This window comes from Schistocerca gregaria, chromosome 4 (genome assembly GCF_023897955.1).
Source record: "Schistocerca gregaria isolate iqSchGreg1 chromosome 4, iqSchGreg1.2, whole genome shotgun sequence".
Classification (NCBI taxonomy): domain Eukaryota; kingdom Metazoa; phylum Arthropoda; class Insecta; order Orthoptera; family Acrididae; genus Schistocerca; species Schistocerca gregaria.
Window position 1 is genome coordinate 669,445,913 of NC_064923.1, and position 18,576 is coordinate 669,464,488.

Sequence of the window (18,576 nt, forward strand, 5' to 3'; positions counted from 1 at the left end):
ACTCGCACACACACTCACACATATCCATCTGCACCTAAACAGTCACAAGGAGTTGGCCACCAATAAATCCTTTAGGCTTGTCTTAAACTGAATTTCATTGGTTGTTAAGCTTTTTATGGCTGCTGGCAAGTTAATGAAAGTGTATGTTCCTGAATAATGCACGCCTTCTTGTACAAGACTAAGTGACTTTAAATCCTTGTGAAGATTATTCTTATTTCTAGTACTGATCCATGAATTGAGCTGTTGGTATGAAAAAGTGATATATATTTTAATGACGAATTTCATTAAGGAATAAATATATTGGGAAGCAGTAGTTAGTATCCCTATTCCCTAAACAAGCTTCTGCAGGATGTTCTTGAGTTCACACCACATATAACTCTTACTGCACGTTTTTGTGCCCAGAAACCTTTAGCTTGGCTTGATGAATTACCCCAAAAAATAATCCCATATGACATTATGGAATGAAAGTAAGCATAGTATGCCAGCTTTTTCATTTTTATATCCCCTGTGTCTGACAAAATTTGCATTGCAAACAGAGATTTGTTAAGACGCTTCAGAAGTTCTGTGGTGTGCTCCTCCCACTGGAATTTATTATCAAGCTGTAATCCCAAGAATTTAACACTGTCCACTTCTTCTATCTTCTTGTCATCGTATGTTAGACATATACTCCTGGGACACCCCTTACAAATTCTGAACTGCATGTAGTGTGTTTTTTCAAAGTTTAGTGAGAAAGAATTGGCTAGGAACCAGTGATTAATGTCCACAAATATTTTATTAGCTGATCTTTCTAAGACTATGCTTGATTTGCTATTTATTGCAATGTTTGTACCATCAGCAAACAAAACAAACTTGGCATCTGGTAATGTTACTGATGAAAGGTCATTGATATACACAAGAAAAGGTAAGGGCCCCAAAATGGAACCTAGTGGGACCCCACATGTAATTAGTTCCCAGTTGGATAATGCCTGATAGCTTGATACGAGTTTCTTTCCTAATAACACCCTTTGTTTCCTGCCAGAGATATAAGATTTGAACCATTTTGCAGCATTTCCTGTTACACTATAATACTCTAATTTACTTAAAAGGATATTGTGATTTACACAGTCAAGCCTTTGACAGATCACAAAATATACCAGTTGCCTGCAATTTTTTGTCTAATGAATTAGGCACATTTTCACTGTAAGTGTAGATAGCCTTCTCAATATCAGAACATTTTAGAAATCCAAACTGTGACTTTGACAGTATGTTATTCGGGATAAGATGGTTATAAAGCCAACTGTACATTACTTTTTCTAAAATTTTTGAGAATGCTGGCAACAGTGAAATTGGACGGAAATTTGATGCTATTTCTTTATCTCCCTTCTTAAACAGTGGCTTAACTTCAGCACATTTCAGCCCTTCAGGAAATATTCCACTGATAAATGACTGGTTACACAGATAGCTTAATATGTTACTTAGCTCAGAATCACATTCTTTAATTAACTTTGTTGATATTTCATCGTACGCACTAGATGTTTTTGATTTTATGATGGATATTATTTCTGTTGGGGTAGTGAGGGTCAAATTCATATTATATAAGTTGCTTGAAATTTCTGGTCTGAGGTATTCCACCGAACCTGACAACCGCATCTTTTCAGTAACAGTTATAAAATGTTTATTAAAAAGTTCTGCAACACTATACACATCTGTCACCGATGTTTCATTTACTCTTAATGCTATTTGTTCCTCTTCATGTCTGGCTCTACCAGTCTCCTCCTTCACTATATTCCATATTGTCTTTATTTTGTTATCTGATATGACTATCTTTTCCTTGTAATATATTTGCTTTGACATCCGTATTACAGTCTTTAATATTTTACGGTATTTCTTGTAATGTGCTATAGCATCAACATCGGAACTGTTTCGGATTGACAGATACAGTTTTCTTTTTGTTTTACAAGATACCCCTATTCCTCGAGTAATCCATGGCTATTTTGTAGACTTTGCTCTAACCTTGGTAAGTTTTGGTGGAAAACAGTGTTCGAATAAGGTAAGCACTCTATTAGCAAAAGTGTTATATTTTTCATTCATGCCATGAGCACTGTAAACATCAGTCCAGTGAATGTCTCTGAGGAGTGTCCTAAAATAATCAATTTTTGGCTTATTGATTACCCTCTTGAGCTCAGATTTAACAGATTTTATATCCTGTTCAGTATTAACATTTAACAGAAGGAACTGCATGTCATGGTCTGAGAGGCCATTGACTATTGGTTTTGTAATATAATTTTGTTCATTGGACTTTTCTATAAAGATATTATCAATGGCTGTTTGTGAGCAAGTGGCTATCCTAGTGAGGAACTTTACAGTGGGAATTAAATTGAATGATAGTGTTACTAACTCAAATAAGTTCTTATTGGGAGAGTCTTTTAGGAAATCTACATTGAAATCTAAAGTTACCTGCAGGTGCTCGATATACACTTAATATTATGAAGGATTTTTTGTGAAATTCTAATTCTGTTGCACATGCTTCCATATGCTGTTCTAGGCAAAATTTATGAATGTCTATGTTCTTAAATTTATGACAGTTCCTAATGAATATGGCAACTCCTCCTTTCTCCATTTCTGATCTACAAAAGTACGATGCTAACCTAAACCCTGTAACACTTAAAAGTTCTATACCAGTGGTCACATAATGTTCAGAGAGGCAGATTATGTCAGCTGGGTTTGAAGACTCTAATTCATCTATGCAGATAGTTAATTCATTAATTTTATTTCTCAGTCCTCGAATATTTTGATGCAATAAAGATAGCTGACATTTCACATTGACTGAGTTAAAATTTGGTAGAGTTATTGTTGTGGTTGGCAGGAGAGCCAACACCGTGTTACTAGAGGAGGCCGAAAGGCATGCAATTTAGCTCACGCAGGCTGGCGTGAGGTCTGGAACTGGACAAGGAAATTAGAATTTAGAAACAACGGATGTAGCTGGTGGAATATTTAACTTTAATCCATTAATGACGAATGTCGGTCTTGACGGTACATGATTCAATATCAATAATAACTGATAATGCCGCCTTGCCAGGTCATAGCAAATGACGTAGCTGAAGGCTATGCTAACTATCGTCTTGTCAAATGAGAGCGTATTTTGTCAGTGAACCATCGCTAGCAAAGTCGGTTGTACAACTGGGGCGAGTGCTAGGAAGTCTCTCTCTAGACCTGCCGTGTGGTGGCGCTCGGTCTGCAATCACTGATACTGGCGACACGCGGGTCCGATGTGTACTACCGGACTGCGGCCAATTTAAAGGCTACCACCTAGCAAGTGTGGTGTCTGGCGGTGACACCACCGTTATAATATCTGCTGACTGTTGAAAATTCTTAACCAATACCTGTTTATCCTGATGTAATAAGCTGGAATTATGTTTTTTGATTTCCTTCTCAAACTTAAGGTTTGTCTCAGTTCTAACCTCTCTTAAAATTTCCTTTCTTTCTGTCCTCCTTACCCTAAAAAAGGGTCTTTTCTGAACCCTATAACCACTGGTATTTCACCACTCATGACAGTGCCTCCCCCCTTTAACTTTCCTGCTGTTTCCCCAGCCAATTTACCCTTCCCCTTCCTGTTGAGGTGAAGGCCATGCCTAGTATAATCCCACCAACTGAGAGAATCAACAGGAACCACACCAATGTGTGACCCTGCACCCGACAGAAGCAGCCGTTCCAGCTCCAAATTAACTCTCTTGACAGAAGTGTTCAAATGAGGTTGGTCATGGCGCCCAATAACAGATACAAACTCAACACTAGTATGCTTCGATGCTGATGCAATTTTCGCCAGGTCACAACCTATACCGTACCCAGGATCTCTGTCAATACTGTTACCTGCTCCACCCACTATAAGCACGGTGTCTTTCTTAGTGAAATCTTTGCAAAGTGATTCTAAATCCTCTGTAACCTGCTCCAGACCAGCACTAGGTTTAAAAAAAATTGGTGACCTGGTATTCTGATCCTAGTTCATCCTGCAAAAGTTGGCCAACACCTCCTCCATGGGAACTACCTAACAATAACACTTTCTTTCTCTGTACTGATTTCCTTGCATTCTTACTTTTCAATTTGCTGCTTAAAGTTTGTTGTGCCCTGTCTACACCTGCAACTGCTTGAGGCTCGCCAGCTTCTAACTGAAGCAACAGGTCAAATCTATTTTCCACATTCACCATGAAGCTGTCAGACAAAGTTCTAGGCCTGTTCCTCCTGTTGCCTGTTGCCACTTCCCACCTCTCGTTACCCTTCTCCCTCCTTAACCTGTCAAGATCTCCCCTGGCCTTGTGTAACTCAGCCTGAAGGATGGCAATTTTCCCCTCTTGTTCTAGTATGTTCCTATCTCTGCTACAAATCCTACAAAACAACTGATGAGTCTCATTTACTTCCCCTATTCCCACGCCACTACAGTCACCCACGTGGAAAAAAACTACAGCACCCATCACACCAAAGACCCGACCTAACAATTTTACGGCAAGTCAAGCACTTTTCACTCATGATAAACGTAATGATTTATTAAGAATAAGTCAGTTAAATTACAGACAAACACGAAAATTCGGTTACACAGATTTGGCCTATACGCAACTGTGTGTAAACAAAAACAAAAGTGCAAAGTTTCTGAAACAACTGCTTAAACTTTACGCTACTTTCCGGAAATGCTAGTTAAAAAATGAAGAGGTACGCTAATTTAAATTGTTGGAGAGAGCAAGGAACAACTAAACGAAATTCTATAGATTTGCTGCAGCAGAATGTTGTTGTTGTTGTTGTCTTCAGTCCTGAGACTGGTTTGATGCAGCTCTCCATGCTACTCTATCCTGTGCAAGCTGCTTCATCTCCCAGTACCTACTGCAACCTACATCCTTCTGAATCTGCTTAGTGTACTTATCTCTCGGTCTCCCTCTACGATTTTTACCCTCCACGCTGCCCTCCAACGCTAAATTTGTGATCCCTTGATGCCTCAAAACATGTCCTACCAACCGATCTCTTCTTCTAGTCAAGTTGTGCCACAAACTTCTCTTCTTCCCAATCCTATTCAATACCTCCTCATTAGTTACGTGATCTATCCACCTTATCTTCAGTATTCTTCTGTAGCACCACATTTCGAAAGCTTCTATTCTCTTCTTGTCCAAACTAGTTATTGTCCATGTTTCACTTCCATACATGGCTACACTCCAAACAAATACTTTCAGAAACGTCTTCCTGATACATAAATCTATATTCGATGTTAACAACTTTCTCTTCTTCAGAAACGCTTTCCTTGCCATTGCCAGTCTACATTTTATATCCTCTCTACTTCGACCATCATCAGTTATTTTACTTCCTAAATAGCAAAACTCCTTTACTACTTTAAGTGTCTCATTTCCTAATCTAATTCCCTCAGCATCACCCGATTTAATTTGACTACATTCCGTTATCCCCGTTTTGCTTTTGTTGATGTTCATCTTATATCCTCCTTTCAAGACACTGTCCATTCCGTTCAACTGCTCTTCCAAGTCCTTTGCCGTCTCTGACAGAATTACAATGTCATCGGCGAACCTCAAAGTTTTTACTTCGTCTCCATGAATTTTAATACCTACTCCAAATTTTTCTTTTGTTTCCTTTACTGCTTGCTCAATATACAGATTGAATAACATCGGGGAGAGGCTACAACCCTGTCTCACTCCCTTCCCAACCACTGCTTCCCTTTCATGCCCCTCGACTTTTATGACTGCCATCTGGTTTCTGTACAAATTGTAAATAGCCTTTCGCTCCCTGTATTTTACCCCTGCCACCTTTAGAATTTGAAAAAGAGTATTCCACTCAACATTGTCAAAAGCTTTCTCTAAGTCTACAAATGCTACAAACGTAGGTTTGCCTTTCCTTAATCTTTCTTCTAAGATAAGTCGTAAGGTCAGTATTGCCTCACGTGTTCCAAAATTTCGACGGAATCCAAACTGATCCTCCCCGAGGTCCGCATCTACCAGTTTTTCCATTCGTCTGTAAAGAATTCGCGTTAGTATTTTGCAGCTGAGACTTATTAAACTGATCACATCTGTCAGCACCTGCTTTCTTTGGGATTGGAATTATTATATTCTTCTTGAAGTCTGAGGGTATTTCGCCTGTCTCATACATCTTGCTCACCAGCTGGTAGAGTTTTGTCATGACTGGCTCTCCCAAGGCCGTCAGTAGTTCTAATGGAATGTTGTCTACTCCGGGGGCCTTGTTTCGACTCAGGTCTTTCAGTGCTCTGTCAAACTCTTCACGCAGTATCTTACCTCCCATTTCGTCTTCATCTACATCCTCTTCCATTTCCATAATATTGTCCTCAAGTACATCACCCTTGTATAAACCTTCTATATACTCCTTCCACCTTTCTGCCTTCCCTTCTTTGCTTAGAACTGGGTTGCCATCTGAGCTCTTGATATTCATACACGTGGTTCTCTTCTCTCCAAAGGTCTCTTTAATTTTCCTGTAGGCAGTATCTATCTTACCCCTAGTGAGATAAGCTTCTACATCCTTACATTTGTCCTCTAGCCATCCCTGTTTAGCCATTTTGCACTTCCTGTCGATCTCATTTTTGAGACGTCTGTATTCCTTTTTGCCTGCTTCATTTACTGCATTTTTATATTTTCTTCTTTCATCAATTAAATTCAATATTTCTTCTGTTACCCAAGGATTACTAACAGCCCTCGTCTTTTTACCTACTTTATCCTCTGCTGCCTTCACTACATCATCCCTCAGAGCTACCCATTCTTCTTCTACGGTATTTCTTTCCCCTATTCCTGTCAATTGACCCCTTATGCTCTCCCTGAAACTCTGTACAACCTCTGGTTCTTTCAGTTTATCCAGGTCCCATCTCCTTAATTTCCCACATTTTTGCAGTTCCTTCAGTTTTAATCTACAGGTCATAACCAATAGATTGTGGTCCGAGTCCACATCTGCCCCTGGAAATGTCTTACAACTTAAAACCTGGTTCCTAAATCTCTGTCTTACCATTATATAATCTATTTGATACCTTTTAGTATCTCCAGGGTTCTTCCACGTATACAACCTTCTTTCATGATTCTTAAACCAAGTGTTAGCTATGATTAAGTTGTGCTCTGTGCAAAATTCTACTAGGCGGCTTCCTCTTTCATTTCTTAGCCCCAATCCATATTCACCTACTATGTTTCCTTCTTTCCCTTTTCCTACTGCCGAATTCCAGTCACCCATTACTATTAAATTTTCGTTCCCTTCACTATCTGAACAATTTCTTTTATTTCATCGTACATTTCTTCAATTTCTTCATCATCTGCAGAGCTAGTTGGCACATAAACTTGTACTACTGTAGTAGGTGTGGGCTTCGTATCTATCTTGGCCACAATAATGCGTTCACTATGCTGTTTGTAGTAGCTTACCCGCATTCCTATTTTCCTATTCATTATTAAACCTACTCCTGCATTACCCCTATTTGATTTTGTGTTTATAACCCTGTAGTCACCTGACCAGAAGTCTTGTTCCTCCTGCCACCAAACTTCACTAATTCCCACTATATCTAACTTTAACCTATCCATTTCCCTTTTTAAATTTTCTAACCTACCTGCCCGATTAAGGGATCTGACATTCCACGCTCCGATCTGTAGAACGCCAGTTTTCTTTCTCCTGATAACGACATCCTCCTGAGTAGTCCCCGCCCGGAGATCCGAATGGGGGACTATTTTACCTCCGGAATATTTTACCCAAGAGGATGCCATCATCATTTAATCATACAGTGAAGCTGCATGTCCTCGGGAAAAATTACGGCTGTAGTTTCCCCTTGCTTTCAGCCGTTTGCAGTGCCAGCACAGCAAGGCCGTTTTGGTTAATGTTGCAAGGCCAGATCAGTCAACCATCCAGACTGTTGCCCCTGCAACTACTGAAAAGGCTGCTGCCCCTCTTCAGGAACCACACGTTTGTCTGGCCTCTCAACAGATACCCCTCCGTTGTGGTTGCACCTACGGTACGGCCATCTGTATCGCTGAGGCGCGCAAGCCTCCCCACCAACGGCAAGTTCCATGGTTCATGGGGGGGGAATGTAAACAGAAAATATGACTGTACGATCTTTCTGAATGTTCTGCTTTATTAAGTAAAGAAAAATAAACTTTTAATTGTATACTTAAAAGGCACACTAATACACCTATGTACCGTGTAATCAGTACTAATCTATATGTTTTATCATCTAAAATGACTTATCTTTATGAGAACACCAAAACTCGCACTAGTCACCTGGCTGCAGGGCTGCCAACCTTTTGAAATTATCTTCTGAGGCAGTCTACCTAAATAAATTATCTATTCAGCAAAAGTGAGTAGTGAGAATATTGTGAAAAGCAGGAAACCATACATCCTCTTTAAGGAACTTGGAATTCTTACATTTACTTCCCAGGACATTTACTGCACAATGGTTTCTATTGTTGACAATAAAAATCAGTTTCAGCTTAACTGTGGTGTACACAGTCACATTGAAAGGCACAAAAATAATTTCCATGGAGACTTTGCCTCCTAGTTCAGGGTTCGGAGTTAGACTTTGTCTGTTTGTCTAGGTGCAAAGGTGTCAAACAAGCTCTAATCTGATATAAAGCAAGAAACTGGGAGCCCAAATAACTGAAAATAAAATTAAAAGTGTGCCTCTCTAGCTACACTTCTTCAAATTATGTGAATAAATAGAACCAGGGATTGAAAAGTTCTGCTAGTTACATGGCAAGTAGCAGAGTTCATCATAGGTCTGCATGACAAGTAGTAATGCTCTGGAAATAAAACTGTGTGTATATAGATGTAGGTAACTATTTAGTCTGTATTAAAAGGAAATTTCTCTTGAGATAAGTAGGAGAGTGTATGTAGTTTTATGTGTCAATTGGCAGTACTGATATCTCTCCTAAAGTTAAGTACTGGCCAGCACTGACCCATAGTTTTGTTACTATTTACTTTGATAAATACCAGTGTAGTTAAGTAAATATAAAGCCGTGAGTAGGAGGTAATCAGCAGCTATTTATTATAATTGGGTAAGCAGCAGCTTTTTTTCAGTTAATGTATTAAATTTAGCTGGCATAAGTATGAATAGCATTAAGCAGTGTAGTCATATTTTATTGTTTATAGAATACACAGATTAATGTACTAAGATTTGTTTGCCTTTTTTTTTAATGTATACTTTATATAATTACAAATCCCTGAAGATTCTCTTTCTTGATGGAATCTATAGAACATGGATGGATGGAAGAAGATTGGCTGGAAGAGGCAAATAATGAACTGCAGTTAACAAAGTTAACAACTCAGGCACAGGTTAGCGCCACACAGACAGTACAGTTTCCAGATGGAATCACAACTCAGTTTTACAAAGAGTACTCTATGGCATTGGCCCCTTACTTAGCTTGGCTTGCATTTGTCACAAATCTCTCACCCAGCACAAAGTCTCAAGTGACTGGAAAATGTGCAGGTGCCTCCTGTATACAAGAAGGGTAAAGGAATGGACCCACAAAATGGTAACCAATATCTTTCATATCAGTTTGCTGCATAATTCTTGTACATATTCTGAGTTCAAACATAACAAATTTACTTGAGATCAAAAAGCTCTGTCAACAAATCAGTACGCGTGAAACTCTGCTTGCTCTTTTCTCACACGATATACTGCAAACTATGGATAAAGGGCAACAGACAGATTCCATATTTCACATTTCTGGAAAAACCTTGGTGCCCCACTGCAGACTGTTTACAAAGGTACAAGTATAATGAATAGGTTTGCAGATATGTGAGAGGCTCAAAGAATTCTTACGTAATAAAACCCAGTCCATTGTCCTCGGTACTGAGTGTTTATCAGAGACAAGGATATCATCATGAGTGTCCAAGGGAAGCTTGATAGGACTGCTGTTATTTTCTGTATATGTAAATGATCTAGTGGACAGTGTAGGCAGCAATCTGCACTTGTTTGCTAATGATGCTGTGTGGTGTACAGGAAGGTGTCATTGTTGTTTGACTGTAGGAGGATACAAGGTGGCTTAGACAAAATTTCTAGGTAGTGTGATGAATGACAGCTAGCTCCAATTGTAGAGAAATGTAAGTTCATGCAGATGAGTAGGAAAAGCAAACCTTTAATGTGTGGAAACAGCATTAGTAGTGTCCTGCTTGACATAGTCACATCATTTAATTATCTGGGTGTAACATTGCAAAAGTGATGTGAACTGGAAAGAGTACGTGAGGATTGCAGTAGGGAAGGTGAATGATTGACTTCAGTTTATTGGCAGAACTTTGAGAAAGTGTGGTACATCTTTAAAGAAAACCACATATAGGACACTAGAGCAATCTATTCTTGGGTAATGCTTGAATGTTGGGATCTTCATGAGTTCATATGAAAGGAAGACATCCAAGTAATTCAGACTTGGGCTGCTATATTTGTTACTGGTAGGTACAAACATCACCTAAGTATTATGGAGATGCTTTGTAAACTCAAATGGCAATCACTGTAGGAACACAACAATCTTTGCAAGAAACACTATGGAGAAAATTTAGAGAACCAGCATTTGAAGTCACTGCAGAATGATTCTATTGCTGTCAACATACATTTTGCTTAAGGATCATGAAGGATAAGATACGAGAAATTAGGGCTCATATGGACACATAGAGACAATCATTTTCCCTTGCTCTATTTGTGAGTGGGACAGGAAAGGAAATGACTAGTAGTAGTAGTATGGGGTACTGTCTGCCACACACTGTGTGGTGACTGGCAGTATGCAGATGTAGATCTCCTTCTCACTCATCCATGTATAGAGCTCACTCTAGTGATCCATCACTTCTTGCACAAGTGAGAGGACTCTGCAATGTGTGATATATGTTCATACAGATCACAGTCCACCTCATGGCACCTATGCTGGTTTTTCTATAATATATGTGACAAGCTGAAATCTCACTCATTATGTTAGTATTATGGTGTTTTGAAAGCTAAAATGCACACTCACTGTTATCATATTTCCAATTGCTTTCCACAGGTTTTATGCTAAAAGATGTTTCCTTTCCTTGATTGAAAACTTGGCGAAGCACATGATTGTTGCCAAAGACTCTGTATTCCAGGAGTGCATACAATTTTTGGAACACAGTGAAGGTAATTAAAACTCTTGAATACTTTAAGTCAGCTATTCAAAATGTCTTGAGAGTGATCAAGTGTATTTGTAACAAGTTGTTGCCATGTCTCTTTTTACCTCTGTTAAAAATTGGTATTAATATTGTCATTATTCAGTTAATCCATCTGGGAATAATTACAAGTCTGAAAGTTTGTAGTTTTGGAGCATAATACACTCCTGGAAATTGAAATAAGAACACCGTGAATTCATTGTCCCAGGAAGGGGAAACTTTATTGACACATTCCTGGGGTCAGATACATCACATGATCACACTGACAGAACCACAGGCACATAGACACAGGCAACAGATCATGCACAATGTCGACACTAGTACAGTGTATATCCACCTTTCGCAGCAATGCATGGTGCTATTCTCCCATGGAGACGATCGTAGAGATGCTGGATGTAGTCCTGTGGAACGGCATGCCATGCCATTTCCACCTGGCGCCTCAGTTGGACCAGCGTTCGTGCTGGACGTGCAGACCACGTGAGACGACGCTTCATCCAGTCCCAAACATGCTCAATGGGGGACAGATCCGGAGATCTTGCTGGCCAGGGTAGTTGACTTACACCTTCTAGAGCACGTTGGGTGGCACGGGACACATGCGGACATGCATTGTCCTGTTGGAACAGCAAGTTCCCTTGCAAGTCTAGGAATGGTTATAACGATGGGTTCGATGACGGTTTGGATGTACCGTGCACTATTCAGTGTCCCCTCGACGATCACCAGAGGTGTACGGCCAGTGTAGGAGATTGCTCCCCACACCATGATGCCGGGTGTTGGCCCTGTGTGCCTCAGTTGTATGCAGTCCTGATTGTGCCACACAAGGTTACAAGAGTGTCCCTCTCTGCAAAAGTTTTCTCCCACACTTGTTCTGGCCACATGGAGACACTACCTTTCCAAGTCACTCTACCATTGTGAGGCCAGTCTCATCAAGGTTGTAGATATCTTGTGGACCAAATTTGAATTTTTGGTAAAATTCTTTCAAATTGGTATAAAATTTAGCTAAATTTGACCTATTGTAATTAGTGCACAGCTCAGACTCATAGTTTCACATTGTCTAAGAGACAGTATATGCCTCTTCATAAAAGAAAGAAGCTACACCCTCACAGACTTGTTGCCAGTATGGCAGTTCCTTGTTGTTAATGAACCCCTCATCAGGCCTCTGGCTTGTGGCATCATGTGAATGTGGTATGGAGGGGCACATGGTCAACACGCCTCTCTTCCAGTCATTTTGCAGACTTCCTAGACTGTGGAGTCACTACTGCTCGGTATGTAGTTCCTCACGTGGCATCATGAGGCTGAGTGCACCCTGTACCAGTCCTCACACCAAGAAAAAATCCGTAGCAATACAGGGAATCAAACCCAGGTCTTCCACATGACAGCCATCTGGGATGACCACTTAGCTACAAGAGGTGAACACGTTTTTCACTGCAGCGCATTCATATACTAGCTTTGAAATAACTGTGAGAGATAAACTGTAATTCATGCCAACAAATTTAAGTCGGATCACAAAGACAGTTTTTCTGCTGGTGTAAATACATCTCTGCATGCATTTGATAGCCTAAAGTTCATTTCATGGTCATCAACAGAATTGCTGATGGTACATTTTTGTTTTGTTCGAGGAATTTTAAATTGATTAGATGCTGCATGAATACTTCTTTGACAGCCGGTATTGCTAGTTTCAAATCTTCCTTTTGAACTCTGAAAGTAAAAATTTATAATTTCACTAAAATAGGTCTAAATTATACAACTTCGCATTTCTTACAAAGTAGCTTTTTAATTGAAAAGATCTTTAAATTACAAAATTAAATAAATGGTGTTGTTTACTGACTACCCCACAGTACCTAACTGCCTTGTTGTGACAGCTATGTTTACCACTGACATAAAATTAGCATGACTATATTAACATTAATTACAAATATTAACACCAATTAGAAACATAAGCAATGGGGTATATTACCTGCAGATCTGTATTAGTAAAAGAAAATAAATAACTTAAAAACTCTTAAATTATTCTGCTGCTGTTGTCAGCATTATGAATAATGCTTTTTTAATGAGATGATGATGATGATGATACTATTCAGTAATACAAACTCACTTTTTTTAAGTGTTCCTAAATTCTGAATTGAATTGGCATGTGTTTAATATTTTCAGTTTATGGCAGAGATGTTAAAACAGTGATACTGCAGCCACTTGAAGAGCCTCACTTACATCAGGGGAAAAATACAGTGACCTATGAAGCTCGACTCCTAAAGGCATTGCTCCTAAGACTACAAATGTATTAGCCAAATTGCACGTTGGAGGAATATGCCAGTAAGAATTGAAACTTTTTTATGTGTTGAATTCAGGATGTAGATAACATTACAAGAAAATGTTTAACTTTCTTTGCAGGGAAAGAAGAGTAATATAGCAACAGAAAAGATCATAACATGCTCAGTGGAATTACAAAAAGTCACTCTTTTGTTCTCACAGTAGTTTTTTAGGGATACTTTGTCAATGTATATCACTTGCTTATGTATTTTGTTGGAAATTGACAAATGTGAGAAGGAAGATAAGAACTACTGTTCAGGCATGAGAGAAATAAGAAATCCACAGAAAGCAGAAAAATTATGTTTCTTGTATTACCACTTTTTCACACTAAAAATGTGTGACACGTTAGAGATCTTATCCTTTTTTCAGCAGTCTCGTAATAGGTAATCCATAATTTGCCTCAAAAGCAACTCTCTTCACACCAGAAATGAAATTTTGGTAGTTATTTTTTTCAAACTGGAGAGCACACAGCTGGTCATGTACATGTACTATTATTACTGGTGCTGTGGCTTTTAGTCTTATTTAAGTATAAGTGTTTATTTAATTACAACTATTAATTGTATTTACATTTAGTTAGATATTACTCTGCAAATACATGTATCCTTATATCTTTTTGTTTTCCCCTAATTTTAAATAAAACTTCTATTCCATAAATTGATAGCTCCCCTGTATAGATAATAAATGCTGTTGAATAATAAATGCTGTAGTTATATAATTGGAGTTAAAGGGAGAGGGTCAGTTGAGGGATGCAAGAAGGAACCTATGGATAATGGATTAATCAGTTTATGGACAATTAAATAGGAGAATTATGAATTCCTGTTTAGTCGTAGATTCCATTACTTTTCTCGTTTAAACAATCTGTCTAGTTGTTAAAACATCCTTACATTTCTTTCTACTTGCTGTACCCAGTGTAATTCCTGATCACCAGCTTTGTCGAATTTTTTTTCCTGTCATCTGTTTAATATACCTGTTTCTTCCCCAGCTTTGTTACAGTACAGGAATTTAAGAATATTGGGAAGTTCTACATTGAACTGTACTTTTATGTAAGTGTGCTTCTTGGCTTTTCTTCAGCTGTCCCTATTTTAGTAGCTGGTGATTCAACACTAGACATTACTCTTTTGTCACAAATATTGGTGGTGCTCAATAGGCCCTTCATATGTTTCCCCTTTTGTTGCATGTCCTTTTGTCACATTGTAAAATTATGTTATTTCATTAATAGTTGCATGTTAGATAAGGCATTTGTGGCCATTTAGTCAGTAGCATATCAGATTATGTTATTGCAGAGGTACTTTTTCCAACACTGCAACCTTTTTCAACCATTTTCTATCCTGTAATGAAAGCCACATAACTCTCCAGATCCTGATTTTACCCCTTTACCTATTTGGAAAAAATGACACGTACACTATGTGATCAAAAGTATCCAGGTACTTGACTAAAATGACTTGCAAATTCGTGGTGCCCCCATTAGTAATGCTGGAATTCAATATGGTGTTGTACCACCCTTAGCCTTGATGACAGCTTCCACTCTCACTGGCATATGTTCAATTAGGTGATGGAAGGTTTCTTGGGGAATGGCAGCCCATTCTTCACGGAGTGCTGCACTGAGGAGAGGTATTGATGTCCAAAACATCCCACATGACAAGAGGTGCAAGCCCCCTCCATGAAAACATTACCACACCATAACACCACAGCCTCCAAATTTTACTGTCGGCACTACACATGCTGGCAGATGATGTTCACTGGGCATTCGCCATACCCACACCCTTCCAGCGGATCGCCACATTGTGTACCATGATTCATCACTTCACACAACATTTTTCCACTGTTGAATTGTCCAATGTTTACACTCCCTACACCAAGTGAGGCATCGTTTGGCATTCACTAACTTGATGTGTGGCTTACGAGCAGCTACTTGATCATGAACTCCAAGTTTTCTCACCTCCTGCTTAACTGTCATAGTACTTGCAGTGGATCCTGATGCAGTTTGGGATTCCTCTGTGATGACCTGGGTAGATGTCTGCCTATTACACATTATGACCCTCTTCAACTGTCGGCTGTCTCTGTCAGTCAACAGATGAGGTTGGCCTGTAAGCTTTTGTGCTGTTCATGTTCCTTCATGTTTCCACTTCACTATCACAACGAAACCAGTGGACCAAGGGATGTTTAGGTGTGTGGAAATCTCGCATACAGACGTATGACACTAGTGACACCCAATCACCTGACCACGTTCGAAATCCACGAGTTCCGCAGAGCAACACATTCTGCTCTCTCACTATGTTTAAAGACTATTGAGGTCACTGATATGGAGTACCTGGCAGTAGGAGGCAGCACAAAGCAACTAATATGAAACATGTATGTTTTTGGGAGTGTCTGGATACTTTCGATCATATAGTGTACTAGATTCATCGTCATTAGGTACTAGAGAGAAGACTAATAGAAAATAAACATTTTCTCATGCTTCCTGTGCTGTAAGTCGGCAGAGAGACATTTTTTGGGGAAATTATTTTTTACATTATAAAGAGTAAAAATCAGTTGCTAAAAAAGCAGCAATTATATACATACAATGTGAACTCATAATGCAGATATATTAGGAGCAGAACAATTACTATTCTAATTTCACTAATTACAGATCTTTTACATTAAGAAGCATTCTTCAATATAAAAATTATAAACTTTTGCTTTATGAATGATGGTGGCATAAATGCATTAGCTAGCTTGAAATTCAAAGTATATAAATCATGCTAACAAATACACTGCTCACTTAAAACAATTAAAAAATGTCATGAAGGTCAAAAGTCCATTGTACCTGTTCACACATAAATGAAGTATAAGAAAAACTGCAAAAGTGGATTTCCATAAGTATGTAAGTGACAGCAGTAAAATAATGATAATCAGTATCTACATTTGGATTGTTTTTCAAGAACCACATAAATCATTTTTTCTGCCACAAACTAAGCTGCATTCACTGTACAACTTTCAACATGGGAATGTTAACTAAGAAGTTGTGTGTCCACATGAATGGCCACCAACAAACAGTAGCCAAGAGACAGCTGGAGCACACACTTGATGAACATGCTGTCCAACACTATGTTCTTCACTTCAATGACTACTTCACAGCCTGCATCATCCAGATCCTTCCTACTGACACCAGCTTTTTTCTGCTTCTCTACTTCTCTCTGTATTTGATCCTCTTCACCGCCCCCTCCCCCACTCCCACTGTACCAGCAACCTGTCCCCACAACATCCCTGCGTGCTCCCACAAGCAGCACAACACCCTCCCCCTCTCTATCCCAGCCTCCTCCTTGCCCATATCAGACTGCTTCTTCCCTCATGTGTGTTTTCTACTTCATAAAAATGCCTTTTGACCGAAAGCTGAAATGTATACTGACCTTTTTGTTGTGGCTGTCTGTGACTCAACATTTCCACTATATGGTGAGTAGCAATCTGTACTTTTCCTAATTCTGTCATTAGTAAATTAAAAAATAAAATTAAAAAAAAGATTTACTGGATACCTTGAAGGATTTTTCAAAAACTGATGTCTGCTGATAATATAAGAATGGCCTAAGCACACTGATACCAGACACAGTGGAACAAGCTTACAAATAAAAATGACCCACAGGTGCCAGAAGCAGAAATCGAGGGTCACACATAGAATGAAACTCCATAATCAAAATTCTGAAGTAGCTATATTACAATCTGAGGTGGTATATCACATAAATACAATAACCAGAAAAATAATTTCTGCCCTTTTTGCACCAGAAATTTTTGTCCACTTGTTATTTGCAAAACGGGAATGCTATTGTCAGATAGTTTTGCTTGATACTGTCTCATTGCATAATCTTCTGGGACACTACAACTAATGTAATAAATATTCTAGCTCCCACTTGCCTATACATTTAGTCACTAGTAAGAGTGAATTTAGGATGAACTGAAATTCACAATCATAATACCAGGGGTAAAAATAATTTCCTTATAGGCTATATCCTTGGCAAAGGTTCAGAATTCAGTTCTATATTCTGGTGCAGAAGTCTAAGCAGGATGGAAGTTGGAAATTCCCAGACAAAGTACAGAAATGTATCTTACTAACCTCTATAAATTATCAGAATATTTAGCAAAGAGGGGTAAATTTTTGCATATTATACACATAATCTTCAAAGAGCTGTTTACCATCTTAATTTGTTGGCTTCCAAACAAAAACATGAAAATTTCCACTAATAAAATTAAAGTTATGGCATTCAAGGGAATATCCTCCATATGGTTTAAAATTGTAATAAATAATGTAATACTGGAACAGATAATTATCTCAACTGTGACAAAGGATGAAATTTTGACAACGAAATTGAAAACAAGATCCTATAGTTCAACACACACTGTGGGACAGTTAAAGAAAGCCATGGATAAAGTTTTACAAAGTCATGCCAGTACCTACTATGCTCTATCTGAAACCTGGGTTCCCAGGACAAAAGGATATGAGCAGGATCTAAACTGCAGAAATAAGATTTCTCTGTAGTAGTGTTAAAGTGCGCACTAGAGAAGACTGGTCCAGAAGTGAGCCATTAGGAATGAATTACAGGTTGATTCATTGTACAAGAAAGTAAACCTAAATAGAAAACAGATAGTGGGAACTTCCAGATAGAATGCCTGTAATAGCAGAGTTTGACTCCTAATGTCCACTAAGCCCATTTGTTTTTCACAGCCCGCACCAATATACCGTGAACCACACACTCTCTCATCAAGTCCCAGCTCTGGTGGATATTATGTCCAGCAAGTTGACTGGCAGACCCCAAGCCTTGTTTAATTTGAAACCTTCAACTCAATTTATTAGGATTTCCCACATTTTTATTTCGGTAGACTCCTTAATAACACTCTCCAAGAAACTTGCAGTTGGATGATGATACTGTGGTCCACCATTCCATTTATTAAAGGGAGATTGTACCTTCCTGGGGGGGGGGGGGGGGGGGGCAAAATATTGAAAAAAAAAAGTTTTTGCTCATAAACATTCCTTGGATTGTATTTTAATAGACAAATATGTTTTCTAAGGGCATTTCAGCCATTAAAGACTTTAAATATTCATTTACACTCCTGGAAATGGAAAAAAGAACACATTGACACCGGTGTGTCAGACCCACCATACTTGCCCCGGACACTGCG

At 38.8% G+C, this 18,576-nt stretch overlaps 1 protein-coding gene across 4 annotated transcripts in view; it reads left to right on the forward strand.

Annotated features, from left to right (window-relative positions):
• Nucleotides 1–14,194, forward strand: part of LOC126268192 (tetratricopeptide repeat protein 30A) — a 152,211-nt gene extending 138,017 nt beyond the window's left edge. For all 4 annotated transcript variants that reach the window (XM_049973802.1, XM_049973804.1, XM_049973805.1 and 1 more), the window contains 3 exons: nucleotides 10,980–11,092; nucleotides 13,270–13,428; nucleotides 13,507–14,194. In XM_049973802.1, the coding sequence (XP_049829759.1) occupies nucleotides 10,980–11,092; nucleotides 13,270–13,400 (244 nt within the window). In that variant the 3' untranslated portion in view covers nucleotides 13,401–13,428; nucleotides 13,507–14,194. The remainder of the gene's footprint in view (nucleotides 1–10,979; nucleotides 11,093–13,269; nucleotides 13,429–13,506) is intronic.
• Nucleotides 14,195–18,576: the final 4,382 nt, after the last annotated feature.